The following is a 19,417-nucleotide window of genomic DNA, read 5'->3' on the forward strand; positions in this document are numbered from 1 at the left end:
GTGAAGCCATTCTCCATCATTTACCAACAGTCCTGGCTCACTGGTGAGGTTCCAGATGACTGGGAGCTGGCCAATGTGATGTCCATTCACAGAAAGGGTGGGAAGGAGGGTCCTGGTAACTCTAGGCCAGTTAGCCTGACCTCAGTACCAGGTAAGGTAATGGAACAGTTTATACTGAGTGTCATCACACAGCCCTTACAGGATAGACAGGGGATCAGACCCAGCCAGCAGGGGTTCAGGAGGGGAAGGTCATGTTTGACCAACCTGGTCTCCTTTTATGAACAGGTGACCTGCCTGGGGGATGCAGGAAGGGCTGTGGATGTTGTGTACCTGGACTTCAGCAAGGCCTTTGGCACTGTCTCCCACAGCACACTCCTGGAAAAGCTACAGCCCATGGCTTGGACAGGAGCACTCTGTGCTGGGTTAGGAACCGGCTGGATGGCCGGGCCCAGAGGGTGGTGACCTGTGCTGCATCTGGCTGGGGATCAGTCAACAGTGATGTCCCTCGGGGTCTGTGCTGGGGCCAGTCCTGTTAAACACTTTATTGATGACATTTACAGATGTCACTAAGCTGGAGCCTGTGTCAATCTGTTGGAAGGTAGAAGGGCTCTAGAGAGGCTGGATGGATGGGTAGTGTCCAATGGGATGAAGTTTAACAAGTCCAGAGTCCTGCATTTTGGCCACAACAGCCCCCTGCAGTGTTACAGGCTGAGGAAAATGTGGCTGGACAGTGCCCAGGCAGAAAGGGACCTGGGGGCACTGGCACAGCTGGCTGACCCTGAGCCAGCCATGTGCCCTGGTGGCCAAGCAGGCCAATGGCCCCTGGCCTGTGTCAGGAACAGTGTGGCCAGCAGGAGCAGGGAGGTCATTCCTCCCCTGTACCCAGCACTGGTGAGGTCACACCTCGAGTGCTGTGTCCACTTCTGGCCCCTCAGTTTAGGAAGGACCTTGAGACCCTTGAGTGTGTCCAGAGGAGAGAACAAGGCTGGTGAGGGGCTGGAACACAAACCCTGTGAGGAACAGCTGAGGGAGCTGGGGGTGTTCAGCCTGGACAAAAGGGGACTCAGGGGTGACCTCATCACTCTCTACAGCTCCTTGAAAGGTGCTTGTAGTCAGGTAGGGTTAGTCTCTTTCTCTAGACAGCAGCTGACAGAGCCAGAGGGCAGTCTTCAGCTGTGCCAAGGGAAAATAAGGTTGGATATTAGGAAAAAGTTTTTTTATGGGAAGAATTATAAAGTACTGTAATTCTCTGCCTGCGGAGGTGGTGCAGTCACCATCCCTGGATGTGTTTAAAAAAAGATTGGATATGGCACTCAGTGCCATGGTCTAGTTGAGGTGTTAGAGCATGAGTTGGACTTGATGATCTTGAAAGTCTCTTCCAAACTAATGATTCTGTGATTCTGTGATAAAGTTCTAGTAACAGGTATGCTTGTAAGTACTTGTAATTTCATTTCTCTTTAAACAAAACACTCATCTAAATCACCAGTAAGTTATTTCACACTCATGTGTCTGCTTCATTCATCTTGCCATCTTTAGTGGCAGGCAAGAGAACATTACATAATTACTGGTGAAAGCTGTTCTCATGTGTATTGGCAATGGAGAGAGGGAGAGTTGTGATCAGAACCCAAATTTATTGAGGATACAGAGGGTAACCCTATTTATAGGGGTTTACTTGTAGGGCTCCTATATAGGGTTATTTTTGGTAACAATTTCCCATTGGTTATACGTCACCTGGTTAAAGTTTCACATGTTTCTCGGTCACTTCTTGCCCAGGGAACAGTTACCTTGTGTCTGTCTCTCCCATAGCTTCTGCTTGATAAGGCCTAAGATATCAGGCCCCTTAATCAGTTCCATTGTACTCTCTATTTTAATTTCCCATGTATATTCAGTTAGTGGCACAGAAAAACTCTGATTGGGTGCAGCTGAATATGTTCTTCTAGGGCAAAGATCAATCCTTGGAACTCAGAGCTACATGGATAAGGGAAAGATGATGAGTATGAGGTGAGGGCTCATCAAAGGTATAGTAGAAAATAACTGTGACAATTAAAAACATTGTAATTGTATTTCTGGTGAGGGCTAGTATTATCATCACACTACTTTACTACATGAATTTTTTTTTTCCAAATAATTTATACAAGCAAGGAAGAAATTACTCTTACTACAGAGAAATTAAACACAGATCAAAAAGCTAAAGCAAAAACACTTTTGGCAAAAAATTTCAAAATTTATTTAATTTTGGATGACTCAACAGGATTGAGATTTTTTTTCTGAAAAGAACATACAATATGTAACCTCTCCCATTTCAAGAGCTGAAGACTACGATCTTAACATAGAATAAAACATTTGGAAAGAACTCTGTCTCAGAAAGTAGTGTCTTACCAATTAATTTTTATTATCTAGTCCTCTGCTGCCAGTGAAGTCCAATAGAAAACATTGTTTGATCTCTCACAAAGATAAATTGGACTCTAAATTGTTAGGAGTATTGGGAATATAAGGTTTATGATCACAAAGCAAAAGAGGGTAGGAGGCACATGAGGACACATCTCTGAAGAAGACCTCTTGTTCTGAGAAAAATCAATAAGCAAAAGGAACAGAAGATGCAGTTCAATCAACTTACGCTTCATGTGCTCTTCCAGAAGGTCAATTCCACATCAACCTGAAATCAGTTTTTTTTTCTAAAAGAATTGATACTTATTTTCATCAGTTTCCAGTTTCAAATAATATATATACTGCACTACAAATTGACTTTCTTATTGAACACTTAGTGTCTGCTTCCAGCAGCAGTCCTCTGCATCATGTATCTTCACAGAAAGTATTTTTGAAAAATTGTACCATTATTGAAGTTTATGTTAGATAAACTAGTACATAAAAAAAAAAAAAACAACAACAAAAAAAAAAACCACATTTATTTTTCCCCGGCCTAACTGAAAAGGAGCAGTTGTCTATAGCCTTCTAAGTCTGAGTGTATTCTTAACATTAGACTACTCTACAAAATAAAAATAAACATTTTTTGTTATTTTCAAGCTGGTCAGATTTTGTTGTTTGCAAACAGAAGCTGGTTAATTTTCAGGAATGCTTTCTGGAAGCTGGTAGAGCTTCCGTGAGCATACAATTTATATGTGAGATCTGCAGGGTGAAGACGAGAGTAACATATGTAGGTGTTCAAAGGCACAGCTATACTCTTCTCACGTTTCAATTAAGATTCATTTGTATTAATTTTCAGAAAACTCAGGTTTAGTCAAAGGTTTACCCTAGATCTATAGGTGCTAAGATTAAAAATCACAGTTGTTATGTGTCAACACTTTCCATGAAAAAAATGTGTGATACTGTGGGAATTAATGAATAATAAACCACAGCTTGTTTGTTTAAAATACAGGTGACCAATATGGACATGTTGCACAGCTTCTATTTTAATAATAAAGTGAAACTAGACTTACTATAATTATATTTAAATATCTCAGTTGAAAACCTGCTTTTCAGTTTGGCTTGCAAAGACCAAGGGGGCCAGTAATAGGAATCTGGCAAATATATAACAGGTATTTGTGAACTATTTGCAATACTTTCACTAAATCACACAATGAAGTAATTATTTAATTGCTCAATAAGAGAGTTTTTTCACTCCCAATCCCATTTTTTAATAGTGCAGTATCAATAAATATCTTAGTTACTTTGTTTCAATTCCTAATCTCTAAATTAAACTATCATTTGGTGTAAAAAATTGTTTCCCTTTTTTTGCCACTAATGAATTCTTATCACCTGCTTCAGTGGCTAGATTTTTTTTCATCTCTATCTAGATGACTTGTTCTCACACTGTGATTTGTGAACCATTAATGATCTGTGACCTCTGAGCCTCAAAATATAATGATCTGTGAGCAAAAGCTGTTTGGGTCTGGAGAGTTGGAAAGCATACCAAGTCTTTTTTCAATAATTGTTATGCAAAATGAAGAACCTGGAGAACACACAAGTTTCAAAGATGCGTATCTTAATTTTCCATTTTGGGAAAATAATCAGTTTCTCATGTTGAGTAGCAGGACAATTCACTTTTTTGTTGGAAATATTGTGCAATACTCTGCTATTGTTGTTTTGTACATTTAGTGTATTCTCATTGGATTTGGTATGAGTCTGGCTTGGAGTGATTAATGAAGACATTTCTTTAAACAAAAACAATGTACTGTTACTGGAATTCAGTTCTTTTCTGAACTGTAGGCAGGGCTAATTGGTAAGAATATATTGTTATAAATAGAACAGGGTTTGACTCTATTTCACCCATCAGCCACTGAAAGTAAAATGTTTTAAATTACTTGACCCCCATACTTCTTTATACTACATTTTATGGTGGGTTTAGGGCTTCAGAATTTTTATTTTCTTAACAGTTTTCATTGCCTTAGCAATGGTGATAAAAATACAGTTCTCTTATGTGTTATCTTACACAGAATTATTGCATTTTTTGATATTCTAAACTGTGGCATTTTAAAATCAAGATTCATTAAGAATTAAATGTTTCATGTTTTAAGATTTGATGGATGAACTCTCTGCCAAACCATGTTTTTAAATGCCTGTGGACCCAATTTCATTATATGCTTCCTCTCTGATGAGCACTGTTCTCAGAATGATTTTTTTTTCCTCGCAGTCCACTTAATAGTTGCTGATGCCCTTTCATTTATCAGTGTGCTGAAATTATTTCTAAAATAATACGTGTTTGTACTGAACTGTTTCTGTATATAGTAAATATTAGCATCAAAGCAGTAGTTTATAAGTTTGGGGAGTAATGTAACATATGGAAAATACTAAAAATGTTCCATCTATGTTGAAGGGATTAGTACTGTTATTAAATTATGGAGTGTGAAAAGTGAAGATATAGATCATACTTTAAGCTTCTATAAATTGTTTTTTTCTTCAGTGTATCTATGCTTATTAGCATTTCTCAATTATCTGTCCTACTGAACGTGCCCATTATGGAAGAAGACATTATATAATCTAATACCAGAAGAGCAGTTCTTGTGGATGATGAAATGAATTTATTGCGTTGGAAGCTGGCCATTCTGTCTCCACATACTTTTAAAACTTGTGGTGATATACAATCAGATATTGAGTAAATTTCAGTATTAAATGATAACATATTTTCCACTGCAGGTGAAGTGTGATCAATACTGGCCAAGCAGAGGCACAGAAACTTATGGACTAATCCAAGTGACCCTTTCAGACACTGTTGAATTGGCAACATACTGTGTTCGTACATTTGCACTTTACAAGGTATATATACTTACATATATTTACTATATGTTTTTTAATTGAAAGGCTGGCAGTTTTTTATCTCCCCTCCCATTACTTCCTTCCTATCACCAGCCTGCCTCCTGTCACCTTCTCTTCCTTCCTTTTGCTTCCTGCCTTGCCTGCCTTACCTGCGTGCCCTTTTCCCTTACTTCCTTATTCACTTCCTCTCCTTCCCCTCCTTTCACTTTTCTCCCTTGTTTCCTTCTAACAGCTCTGAACAGACTTCTACAGAGTGCATTTTCTTGATAATATGAAGTTTTGTAAGTTAGTGCAAAGCTCTCCTCATGAAAAACCTGAATTCTAAGTCTGTGGCGCTTGTGGTGCACAAGTGCACAGTACGGTTAAAGATGTTACAGTGTTTAAATCTGTAATTTGGATTTTTCCTCCATAGCATGAGTTCCTTTTCATGCTGGCCCCAAATATTTAAACAATTTTTACTGGTATATATATTTCTGTAGTTGTTTCACTGAAAAGTGCCAATATCATCTCAAGTGCGGTTTTGACACGAGACTTTTAAATTTCATAGAATGGCTCAAGTGAGAAAAGGGAAGTGAGGCAATTCCAGTTCACTGCCTGGCCTGACCATGGTGTCCCAGAGCACCCAACACCGTTCTTAGCCTTCCTGCGGCGAGTCAAGACTTGCAACCCCCCTGATGCTGGACCTATGGTTGTGCACTGCAGGTAAGCCCAGGATTTTCTTCAAAGTATGGTTTGTCAGGGTTACCGCTTTCTGTTTTGTTCCAGATGAAAGTATGATTTTCTTTCAAATAGACTTCTGAGTCTGTCAAAGAAAAAGGCTGCATGCAAATCAAGCACCTGAGTATGGCACTGCTGACTTGGGTAGACTAGAATTATTTTATTTGGTCTATGTGCAATTAATTTAATTTTAGAACATTGAAAAATCTCCAGGGAGACTCTCTGCAGGGAGAATACAAATGTATCTGTGGCATTCAGAATGTGATGTGACAAAGGAAGAGGGTGCTATTGTCTTAAAAGCCTAAGTATTGAAGAAAATTTAAGCAATTAAACACTTTTTGAAATTATTACTTAGATTGTGTGAGAAAGTAGCAAACATGAGAATTAAGATAGATAAATTCAAAGTTTCATTGAAAGTAGGTAAAACCTGAATCTGTACTCAAGGTTAAATTGTCAGTTTAGGACTTTAGGGATCTGAAAATGCAAGGGAATTACCTGGGGAATAAGCTGAACTCACTTCCACGGAAATGAGTGCTCCATGCTCTTTTGCAAAGTAGCAAACCTCTTCAGGCATTATAAGGTATGAATTTATGAAACAGGAAGAAAAAAATCAACTGCTCTTCGTGTTTTGGGGCTCAGGAAAACAAAGAGGAAGAGATACAGCTTCTTTGGAACTTCCTGAACAGATCTTTGAGAAAACCTTAAAATCGTGATGATAAGTACATCATCAGAACAGATGTACCAGTTCTGGTAGAAATAAACTCCAGGATGAGTTCTCTCATTCCAGGGCTGTGTTGTCATTATCATTGTCATATAGCTTGCTGTGTCGCCCTTTTCAAAGCATGTTCCTAAGATCACTGTCTCTTGTGACCTTAATTTTGGAATACCTTCAGTTACTAAGGCTGAGAGTTACTACACATGGATTGCTGAAGTTACAAATGCTTAGCATATTTGAAACCAGTCTTGCTTCTGTCATCCACGAAAGGAATAGTAATTACAGCATACCACCATGTATGGTTTTGACTTCTCATCATATTGATAAACCAGCCATGGAATCCGATAATTTAATCATAAAGTGATTGAAAGAGGCTCCTGTATACAAGACAGAAGAGTAAATTCCACAGGAGCACAAAATAACAAGAACTTAAATGTTGAAGGGCACAGACTGTTTACGAAATACCAGAGAACATGGAGCACAGATATTAAATGTTTATTGAAACACCAGGATTAAAAATGTGGAACAATTATAAATAACAGCACAAATATATTCATAAAGTCTGCTGAGTTTTTCTTTAATGGAGACAAATATTTTTATACTTGCATTTACAGGGTCTTAAAACATTTTGATTATTGTCTAGGATTTTAGATTTCCTCAGATAGAATTTCATTAGCTTGATCCATATATAGCATACCTCCAAAGTCACTCAACAGTGAAGATGCTATACTCTAAATCAAAACTAAACTTAATAGAAGAAATTAATCTTTCTACTCTAGAAAATCTGTTAAGTTACTATAATAGCCTAAATTGCCACAGTGCAAAAATAGGCAAATTAAATCAGTTTTTATGGCTAGTCATTGGAAAAGATGAAATGAAATGCATTGATTGTTATCACTCAGTGGTACTGATGAAGTACAAGGCCATTATTTTCTCTTTCTCATTAGTTTTGCTTGCACATTTCATTGAAAGTGGTTGTCATGTTAGGCAGTATGATCTTATGCCTGAGGGACTTTTTTATCCCAAATTCCTATTAATTTATAAATTTATAAATCAATAATTTACCTGCAATAAGCATAATCTGCTAAACATAAGCTTTTTGCCTTATGTATAGTTACTTGAGACTAGGGTTTCAGTCACTTCATACCACTTAACCTTTGAAAAAAAGACCTTTACATATGCTACTATTTTAGCGAGGTTTTGAAATTCCACTCCTAACAATTTGTCTATGAGCAGAATTAATGAGACTGGGTTTCAAAAATCTAGAAATGTATTTCTCTTTGATTAAAACAGGCTGGAAATTTATCATCAAGTGTTCTGGACAGTCCAAAGTTTATGGATGTGCTAATTAACTCCTCAATGTAATGTGTTGACTATCCAACTGATAGACTGATAGAGGTGACTAAAGTATTTCTCACAATAGTAATGTTAATGTGTCACTTCTCAGGCATACTGTAGTAACATTCAGAGATTTGCATTGCCTTATTATTTTGAATTCAATATAATTTCCTAGGGACTGTCTTGTGCAGGGCCAGGAGTCAGACTTCATAATCCTTGTGGGTCCCTTCCAAGTCAGGTTACTCTATGATTCTATTGTATTAAATTGGTTTTAAAAAATAATAATAATAATAATAAAGGAACTATTGAGCATCACCACAGTATTTTTAGGCTAAAGGATCTATCTTCCATACAGCAACATGAAAATCATTCCCATTTGGTTTGAAATTAAAGTACTGGGCATGCATAAACATTTAATTTCAAGCTCATAAAAAAAGAATTTAGAGCAGATAAAGTTCTGCACATTATCTGTTTTTTAACTAGTATCTGCTTTCCATTTTTTCCCTTCTCTTCTCTGTTGCTCATTTTGTAAGTTTCTCCCTTCCAGTCTTTCCTTTGCTAACTATAAATCATTTAATGCTTTTATCAATTTTTTTCTCTCCAAATCTGGACTGATCCTTATTCTGTGGACCCCATTAAGTATATACTTAATGCCTTAATATACTTGTTAAATTCCATTGTTTTCTTAACTTTTTCAGTGTTGATATCACATTGCTGAACTGTTTAATGAAGTATATTCCCACCTTCCTTAGTAGTTTTTTCTGAAGTAAGATTGTCACTCTAATGGTAATTGTCATTCTAATTTTTCCAAGGATCTCCTTTAACTGCCCTGTCCTAGTCGCTGTTTTCCACTGAGATATTTTGATGCTTTTGACAAACTTCTTGGTTTTCATTTGTTCCTTTCCTGTCCCCTAGTCTGCCTCTGAAGTCTTTTTAATACTCCTCTTGTCCTTGTTCTGTATCTTGTCTGTCACTGTCTCCCATTTTGTGTTCAGGAGCTACCTAAATCCCTTTTCATTAAATTCCCCCATTTCATCATCCAGATTTAAAAAGTACTTAAGACTTTTCTAACTAGAGCCAAACAATATAATACAGAACCATATCTTATATCCTTTGCCTATGGTAGACAGTATTTTCAATGGTATCTCATTGAAGTAGTAATCTGAGTTTAGTTTCTACAAAGAACACAGGATTTATAGTGGCAATTTTAAGCCATATGAGACATCATTAATACCTTCTCTTTTATTTCTTCTAGTAACTACCAAACTATCAGAGCTCAGGAAATTATAATAATGACATGTTACAGAAGTAAAAACAGAACAGGAGTTGCCTTTCAAAATGTGTTTGATAAAAAGAAAGAATAGGCTTGAAGAATCTGTGGAAGCCTTTTTCTGGAAATTTTAAAACCGTAGAAACTGAAAAACAAAGCTATCAGACAACTAAGTACAGGAAGAATTTAATTCTCACCCTGTGTGGGTGGGGAATACAAGAGCCAGCTGTCTGTATTTTGATACTTAACAAAGTAACCCCCTATTTATTCTGTATTTATAGGTAGGTATTGCAAGTGAAATGGTTAGCCCAAGCTTTTCCTTAACTGCATATCTACTCATCTGCCTTAATACTGATCAGCAGTTGTCTTTCAGTCCATTTCATGTTAAGGGATTAAATGGTTTTGGGGTACAGCTAAATGTCCAGTAGAGAATCAGCATTCCTGAATATCCTGGATTCTTGATTCTTGGTTCATGAGTGGTCCCATGCCACTTTATATCAAAGCCTCATTTTTTGTTAAGGACTTTTAATATCCTGTTCCCAGGAAATTGTTTTTGCATGTGTGAAGAAATTATTTGGTAATTACAGTGTGCTTAATGGGAAGAAGTCTGAGCTGAAAACACCTGACTACTGAAGAACTCACCCTGTAGATACTTGAACAATCTCTGTTCACATAACAGTGACTAGAAAAAGAAAACTAGTTCTATCTATCTATCTATTGAAATTAACTGAGAATGTACATACTACATTCTACTACATTACAAAACTTGCTGCGTTCCGATAAATGTACATCAAAGATATTGAAATGGTAATCTTCTTAATAATTGTGTGATGATAGCAAAGAAATACAGAAATATGATCAGACTTTCTAAAACATTGTTAATTATTTATTACAAATGTATGTGCAACAGGCATCCTTGCATCTCATTTAGACATCTACTTTTTATAATGGTTTGATTGTGTGTACAATATTGAATTGGAATCTAATATAGAAGTCAAAAACATTGAGAATTTTGTAAGGACATTCTACCAGTCAAAGCTCTTACTTGTGGCTGTGGTTTAACCTCAGCCAGCAGCCAATCCCCACACAACTGCTTACTCACTCCTGTACCAGCTGGATTGGGAAGAGAATCAGAAGAGTAAAAGCTGGAAAACTCATAGGTTGAGATAAAAGGAATTTAATATGGAAAGCAAAAGTTGCCCACACAAACAGAGCAAAACAAGGAATTCAGTCATTTATTCAGTGCTTCCCATGGGCAGGCAGAACCTCATCACTCATAATGATGACTCAGGGAGGCAAATACCATCACTCCAAATGTCTCCCCCTTCCTTATTCTTCCCTCCCCTCCCCCCCTCCCTATATTAAGCATGATGACATATGGTGTGAAATATCCCTTTGGTCAGTTTGGGTCATCTGTGTCTCCTCCCAACCTTCCTTCAGCTGCACCACACACTGAAACAGAGGGAAAAAGTCTGTGAAGAAATTAAGTTCTACCCCAGCCAAAACCAGCACACTTGTGCAGAAAAGTTGGCAGGATTTTAAGTGGAAAGGGTAGCTAAAATACATTCACAGATATGTTAATTTTAAGGGGAAAAAAGCATAGGTCATTGCTGAAAGAATTATGGAATACCAAGGGAAACATCAAAGCCTAATCAAAATACAGATTTTTTAATTTAAGTAATCAGATATTATATAAGGACTACCTCCATGAAAAGATGTAGTTGTCATAACATAAATGTATAATTCCACTGTACTCTTTACCAAAAAAAAAAGATAAAGTCCATATCAACCAGGGAAGATAGTTCAGTAGAGCCTCAGTCAAGGCTGAGTTAAATTTTCCATGATCCTTATTCTCAGGGTGAGATTTGGAAGAAAAAAGCAGATAAATAAAATACAGAAATGAAATTCAGCAATCACATCCTGTTTGTAGTTAGTTTACACAATGTGTTCAAAGTTTGATTGCCGTATTTAGAGTAACTTGTCTGAAGATATTTCTGTGGTGGTTGAAGTAGTTATACATAGATGTTTTTTTTTTTTTCATTTACAGTTATATGTTAAGATTACCCTTTCAGTCTCTTTGCACAGAAGTTGACTAATACCACAATCCCACTGGTCTTTCTGCATGACTGGCCCTAATTTGCAGAGCCATCTAGAAAAAAATTATTTCTTTAATGAAAAAATGCTGGCTTAAATCCTAGGATTCCACATTGGTGAGACTCTAATGTGTGGTCTAATGATAGCGGGGTAAACACACATTTTTGTTTGAAGTTGGATTAGTGCAGGCAAACAGGTGCTAATCAGATCACAATAAACCAGTACTGGAGGGTGTTTGGAATTTTATGCCACGATGTTTTCAAAACATCACAGAAACTTTAGTAGTTGGTTCAGTAACACTACCTAAAAGCTTAACGTGTTAGTGCAATCCCATATGCTTGAATCTTTCTTTTAATACCAGCACCAAGGGGCATATCTCTAAGATACTTTTTCAAGCTTTGGCAGGTACTGTTAATGCTGGTAATGCTAACAAAAAACATTAATATTTGGAGGGATGTGACTATTTAAGTAAATTTCTGTCTGACTACACTAACATAACCAGTAAGCAAAGTGAAAAACAAGATAATCTTAAAAAAATAGCAAAACACTATATGATATTCCATTTCCTAAAGTAGAATACTTACCTTATTTTTCTTCAGTGCTTGTGAATAAAAAAGTAGAATATTTAAGAAAAAATATACTTATCAAAGGCAATGATTTTCCAGTGGATTGTTTTATTTCACTTCTGTATCATTTGAACTGCTTCTTTTGCCTTACAAGTGCTCATTTTTTAATCCTTGCAGTGAGTAGGTTGGAGATGACTGCCTATCCTTTTTCACGGTGGGGGAAAAAAATCCTCTCCAGAACATATTCAGAAATAACACAAGTAAGATTGAAAAATACTGTAATATTCCTCATCCATTCTCTTTCCCTGTCCTGAGAACAATCCAGGACCTTTCCTAGCTTCCTTGGACAGCTGAAAGCTCTAGAGAGGAAAAGACAGTGAATGCATTTTAGTATGCCAAATATTTTAATATCACAGACATTCTAAATTTTCCCTGCTTTACCCACATGTCTTTGTCCAAAAGTTATTGAGTTGCTAATGAGTATTAAACTGTGCTGGGTATCATCTCTGTAAGAAAAACACTGAAAGGCTGTTTACTGTTCAGCTGTTAGCTGTAGATCACTGTACATCTCATAAATATTTTCTTTTCTCATAGTCATTGTTCATTTATAGAAAGCAGAGAAGGATAAGATTGTTACTAGAATCTCCGATTGAAAAGATGTATAGTTGGTGATCCTGAGATATATAGTTGGTGATCCTGTTTGAAATATTTAGTTCCTCTTAATATAAAAATATAGCAGCAAGTTAATGTCCATGTTTTTCCTTGTATTTCATCTGTATTAATAGTCTCAGCAGCTGAGACCATGCAATCATAGTAACTGACTGGGAATAGTTTCATTTCTACACATACCTTTATTCTTAGAAATTATTTCATTTCAACATATAGAGGATAAGGTTTTCAGTGTTTATGCCTTGGATGCTTGATCTCTTTTTAAGGAAGTGGAACTGGATTCTCTTAAATTAGAAAATTTTGGATGGCTTCCCTGTCTTTGATCAGCTCTTGGAATTGCAAATCTACTGGAAAAAGAGAAAGAGTCTAGAAAAAATGGTTGATAAAGGCTAGATGGAAGAAATTGGTATAGCAAGACACTCCTTGGTAATTTTGTAATGAATGTTATTGCACACATGGACAGGAGATGTCACAAATAGGAATTTGGATTTGCCTTCATATCCTGACCATAAAAACTTTCAAGGTTGTGAAAATGCAGATTCTGGAACCCTTACAGTTGGAGACCCTGGAGATACTATGTTGAACATGCTGAAGGCCCTGGATATTTTATGTTGAATAGCTCTTATGTAATTACTGGGATATGTTCATGCAAGTGTACAGACAAAAGGTAGTGTCTCCATCTATATGCTGAGAGTGGTGGGTGGGTAATGCTAGATTTTCTTTTCTCTGTTTCAAATTTGAGTGTCACTAGTTAGAATCTTCTTGATAGCAAATATACAATTCTCCAGCTCATCTTTCTTCAACTTAACAGTTTTCTTATTAGCTCAGGTCTCAATTTTTTTCCATAAATTTAGGTACTTGCAGATGAAAACCTGAAAGTATGAGCATGACAAGAATTAGCATACCATAGTTAATGTGATGGTGTATGAGCTCCTTCAAAATTTGCCTTGATAGGATTTTTTCTGTTTGAGTAGGAAAATATTATGCTATATTATCTGTAAATCTTCCATAAGGTGTCAAACACAAGTAAACTGATACAGATCCACTTTCAATTTTTGTCTTCAGTTAGAAACCAATTCTGCACAGCAAACAAGCCCTTTCTAAAACCTGAACATTAGTTGCTGTAGTATATGCTTCTCTTGTTTATAGGCATTAAAACTCAGATTGTATCACTGAAACCATTATTAAAATTCAAAAACATATAAATAACAAGTAATAGCAATATTTCATCATGCAGGTTCAAATAATGGAAAACACCTACTTGTGGTCTCTTTGATTAAATCCGTCATATGTGTAGAAAGCTATATTTGGTTGGCACTCAGCCTGTGGTTCAGGGGATTATACCCCCCAGTGGTGTGACTCAGGGCTGGATTATCTTTTGAAATCCTAAAAAGCTGCTGTGACTGCACAGGGCAAGATTTGTTTCTGGTAGCAGTCAGAAATCTGTAAAGGAACATAGGCAATGCTATTACTTGATAGAATCAGTGTTCTGTCTAGGCCAGTATCCTGTTCTGACAATGGCAAATGTCAGAATTTTCAGGGGAAAGTTCGAAACTCCAATGTCAACAATATTTCAGTAAAGTTTCCTCTCCAGCAGCAAGCAGTTAGTGACTATTTTAGCCTTGCTTTATGAGAATTTCGATTCTTTTGCCCTTTATTCCTCTAGCTAACTAGAGAAACTTTTTTGCTTGTATTCAGGACTGCACACACATTTCAAAGAAACAAAACCAGCAGTGTGACTGTCTTTTTCCTTTTTTAAGTAGTTTTACACACATATGTTAGAAGATATTTATTTACCTTTAATTTAAGCGCATCCCTTCATTTCACTAAATGTCTTTGGATAAAAGGATTAAAAAATGTGTTATTTAATGCTGTTTCATGTTTTACATGTCTACACCTTTTCCCTGACTTCATCCATCATAAAAAACTGGATTATCAAAATGCTCTAACCCATTCCAGTATTTCTTATGTGGAGGCAGGTAGAAGGGAATTCTCACATCCTTGACATTTTTGCTGGCTGTCTCTGTTCTCTCCTTTTTGACATACTCCTTTTTTGGTAGCCGGAGTAAAAGTAACTGTTTGCTGGAGGGTTTTATTTTAATTTTATTTTGTTTTTTGGTTTGGTTTGGCTTGTTTTGTTTTCGGGGTTTTTTTGTTTTGTTTTGTTTTTTGTTTGGTTTTTGTTTGGTTTTTGTTTTGTTTCATTTTGGTTTTTGGGTTTTTTGGGGTTTTTTATTTCGTTTTTTTTTGTAATAAGAAGTAAGGCAGTAAAAATAGTTCCATGATTACACCACATTTTCTTCTAAGTTGCCCAGTGGACATACTGAGGCCTGACTTTGATTTGGCTAACAAATGGTTTCAATTGAGCAGGTCTGCTGAACACTGATGACTTTTTGCTGGATGAAATAACCTGCCTCTCATTAAAATGTAATAATTGTCTGTAAGATTTTTTTAACAAAGGCAATGCCTTTTCCATATGTTATCTCAAATTACAAATATGTTGGTACTGATAATTATTTCCATATATATTATCATGTCCTACAAGGCCTGTAATTTCCTTTGACCTAAGCTATAGTTTGATACATTATTTGATCAGCACTCTTAGTGAGTCATTTTATCCATATGTATTTAGTTAATTGGTTATTTTTCTCCCCACCCATGTTTATATATAATATACTCTACAAAGGAAAAGGAAATCTGACTGCTTGCAGCTGAGTCTAGTAAAAGAGCAATTAGGTTCTATCAGAGCCAGCAGCTGTCCGTAATGAATTCTGAATTAAAATTATGAGTGAAGAAAATAATCCAGCCATCTGCAGGAAATGTGAAAATATTTTTATAACCCAATAGCTGAATTCTGGAAAGGGGTATCTCTGAGATTTCCCAGCTGTACCTACATTAAATTCCGGAATATCCATAGACACAGAGTATGCTGGAACACATTGCATCAACTTGGCTACCCGACATGTTTGGCTATCTTCAAACAGGCTGTATTTTTATCTAAAGTAATCAGCATGAAAGTCTCTTTAAATCCTCTCCCCGTGTCTCTAGAAGTAAAATGCAGTTTTAAAAATAGTCCTGTTATCTTTTCATGGAGGCTTTCCAATCAGTATTCTGCCCTGAATATTAATCTTTCTTCATTTTTCATACTTTTATAGACTTAATTCAGGGTCTCATCAGTTATTATCAGATTTTTTCAGTGACTGCTGTTCCAAATAAATTCTGCATTGTGATGTCTTATTTTTTTCACATTAATTTTATAAACAATTTTTAATGTCATTATACAATCCAAGCTCATTTTACAGCTACCTTGAAACTTCTACACTAAAACTCCCATTATTTCCATTATAACTTGCCACACTTGCTCATAAGTTCAAAATCCTGAAAAAAAAAAGAGATTAGTGTCTAACCTCTAAATGAAAAATTGTGGTTAAGAAATGTGAAATGCTTAGTGGTATTAACCTTTCACAACCTGATTTTATGTGTTACAGAGAATTCATGTTGGTGTAAAGGTTTCAAAGCTTAAGAAATGTTGTAACTAGTACCAGTAACCAAGCTCTTCAGTGGTCAGTGGAGTATTGTCAGGTATTGAAAAGGGTATTTATTTTTTTCACTGCTTGATCTAAAAATAACAGGACTAGCCTTCATATGAGCTCATCAGAGAAGCCTTAGATATTTTAATTCCGTTTTCTACTGTGTAGCATCTCACTGCACTAATGCTGTATGGCAACCGATTCAGTTTAAACCAAATCTAGAAGTGTTTGTATTATTGTCTGAATGTATCCTGTAGGTATATCAGTTTTTGGTTGAAAATGAAAAGACATTCTGAGATGGAGGTCCAACACAATAGGTCCCCTACTAAAGTCGTATCAGCTTCAAGTCCAAGACTAATTTACTGATTATTTCCAAGTTTTCAGAGTAGGGTAAAGGGAGCAGGGGAGGGAGAAAAAATTTTAAAATATATATTTAAAAAATAATGATTTAAAAAATTGTAGAGAGATTCATTAAGGACTTTTAACTTGGTACAGTGATTGGTACTAAAAAAAAATGTAAAAATGTGGACTATAGAGTCATGCTGGTAACGCCTTCCTTTTATTTCACACTTACCAGATGAAGTCCTGTGTCTGGATGACAACCTCAGACTTCATCACTGTTCCATCTAAAACCCAACCAGAAAAAAATCCCAAGGGCAGCTGCTGTTAAGAAAAGAAACAATTGTTGGCCACAATAGGAATACAAGAGGCTCTGAAACTTGAAATCATATTAGTGACTAGCAAGTAATTTCAAGGTTTTCTGGTTATCCAGTACTACAGAACACATTTCTTCCTACAGTTTTTAATTCATTTTCAGATGGCATCATTTCACCTTTTATTACTTGCACCAAAATGGTAATAGCTCTTCTCCATGAAAATGTAATCAAAGCACCCAAAGAAATATTCAAAAGTATAAAGCTATTTCTTAAAACATGCCACCCTGAGGATGCAAAGCAGGTTGAATTGCAAAGAAAGCAACAAATAGATGTTAACAGCAAGCAGTGTAATTTCTGTTCATTGACTTCTCTGCTGTGCTGCAATCTTCACTTTTATTTATTGATGATAGGATCACATTGTACTTCCTCTGCTAAATTACTCAGAAATATCATTTTCTGTATTTACTACAGCTGTTCAGGGTTAGATCTATCTTTAATTGAAGGTAACAAGTCACAGTAAGATGTGTTTTTAAAATTAATCTTAAAATGCTTTCTTCTTCTAAACTATTTCAGTCAGTTTTAGATCATTCTTTCTTTAAAGGAATGCATAATGTCAAGAAGGCATTGTACAGTACAAAAAATATAGTACGCACTGAAACTCCACAAATACCACAGAAAAGATTTATTTAGGATAGTTACCTGACATAAAATACAGAAATCAGTACATTCATATAAAAAATAGTATTTAGAAAAGTAAGACGATAAGGAGAATATCTGAGGACTGAATTAATTTTGAAATAAAAAATCATGGTAAATCCTTGTACACAGATAAAATAGTACAGAGGAATAGAGTTTATGTTAATGTCTTTTCTTGATATGTCTTGGTAATTGAAGAAATCAGGAAACATAGTGATTAAGAAAGGTGTATATACAAAAATCCTCTGGAAAGCAGGATTATGGCATGTATTGTTATATATAAGCAACAATCATTTCTGTAGGGGAACCATGATAAGAAAAATAAGTGGTATGAAATAAGGTCAATGAACTTTTCAGATATGTATAATTTCTGCTATTCCGTCTCATAAGCAGAACAGTTAGAGATATTTTTTCACCAACAATTCATGATTTCAGGAAAGAAGCAGGTAGAATAGTTAAGATAATTTGTGCCTTTTCAATGGAATAGTTCCTAAGGGTGTCAAGTACCTGGAGGGTGATGTGTTGATTCAAAAGAAGAGTTTTAAGATGAACTGATTTGCAGCTGGGAAATGGAATGCTTATGCCTTTTATAATTATGTAGGATCACAACATCAAATTTAGACAGTGCATTTCAGTTTCTCTCCCATGGCATGACTAGAATGTTATTTTTCAGAGTCCCTATCCAAATTCCAGTGAAATCTAATGAAAGGATTTATGTAGGGGAAGTTGTGTCTTTAACACTTTCAATAACCTGTAATTGATCCTTTCCTCTCTGAATTTTTTTTTCGTCTGACATGGTATTCTGTAACAAAATGTTTCACAATTTAATTATGTACTACTTTAAAAATTACTTCCTGTTTGTTTGAAATTCTCATTATTTCATTTCATGATCCTAATTCTTCATTGGCAAGTAAAGAACAAGTAATTTTCATTTCATCTTCTCTATGTAACATTAATTTTTGACTGTTGAGAGGATTTGAAATGCTCTAATGAAGTGTTATTGTTAGAAGGTTCTCTTAATTTTTTTTTAGTTTGTTGAACATTAGTAATGCTACTTTTTTTGCCTGCATGGAAAATTCAGCTTTTAAAATTATTGTAGCAAACAATTATTTCCTGTACATGGGATTTGTTAGAGAAATTTTTCTGAGTTTTGATTCTCTATGTTTTAGTATTTGAGTTTCTTTGTGTTCAAGTTACAATCTCGTAAAACAGCTTCTTATCCTTGATCTCTCCAGAGCTGTACTTTGGATTAGATGAAGAACAAATTTACTTCCTGAACATTATTATACTTTTGAAGCTGCATATTAAAAAAAATATGGGCTTAAATCTGGGGCGTTTATATTTGAAGAATTTATGGTAATACTAGAATTCTGAAAATGTGCAGAGTGAAAGGAAAAATCTTATTAAAACTCCATAAAGGAATAAAAATATCAGGCTGGCTTTTGGATTGTGACTGTCCCATGCTTTTGTCTACTACCTAGGAAAACTAGGGAGAGTTATAGACTGAACTTTATCTGCTTGTAGTGAAATATCCTCATGTTGTCCAATTTTTTTTATTCCATGTTCTTTTTTAGACATTTTTTGTGACTTCAGTGATAAATATGGTTGCCTCCATGCATAGCCTAGGGATGAAAAAAATTCAGTCAGTGAAGTCTTTGGTAAAGCACTGCATCCAAGAAAGTGCTGAACACCATTCTTGTTGTCTGGTATCCAGCCACGCAATGAAAGGGAAAGAAAGCCACTGTACACTTGCAGATAAATTCTCAGAGATCTCTTATCAGCTGCTATATAATTCTTGAAGCAACCCAGTATCTCTTGTAAAAGGAAGTTCCAATTTGCATTTCTGCACACGTCTTTATGTTATTTTGATCAGATGTTTCTTTTCAAAAGGATGTTCAGTGATTTTGTAAGGG

General features: G+C 35.7%; 1 protein-coding gene across 6 annotated transcripts in view; it reads left to right on the top strand.

Annotated features, from left to right (window-relative positions):
• Window positions 1-19,417, top strand: part of PTPRD (protein tyrosine phosphatase receptor type D) — a 353,173-nt gene that overhangs the window by 311,849 nt on the left and 21,907 nt on the right. For all 6 annotated transcript variants that reach the window (XM_079329956.1, XM_079329958.1, XM_079329959.1 and 3 more), the window contains 2 exons: window positions 5,134-5,253; window positions 5,801-5,955. In XM_079329956.1, the coding sequence (XP_079186082.1) occupies window positions 5,134-5,253; window positions 5,801-5,955 (275 nt within the window). The remainder of the gene's footprint in view (window positions 1-5,133; window positions 5,254-5,800; window positions 5,956-19,417) is intronic.

Source organism: Erithacus rubecula (genome assembly GCF_903797595.1).
Source record: "Erithacus rubecula genome assembly, chromosome: Z".
NCBI lineage: Eukaryota > Metazoa > Chordata > Aves > Passeriformes > Muscicapidae > Erithacus > Erithacus rubecula.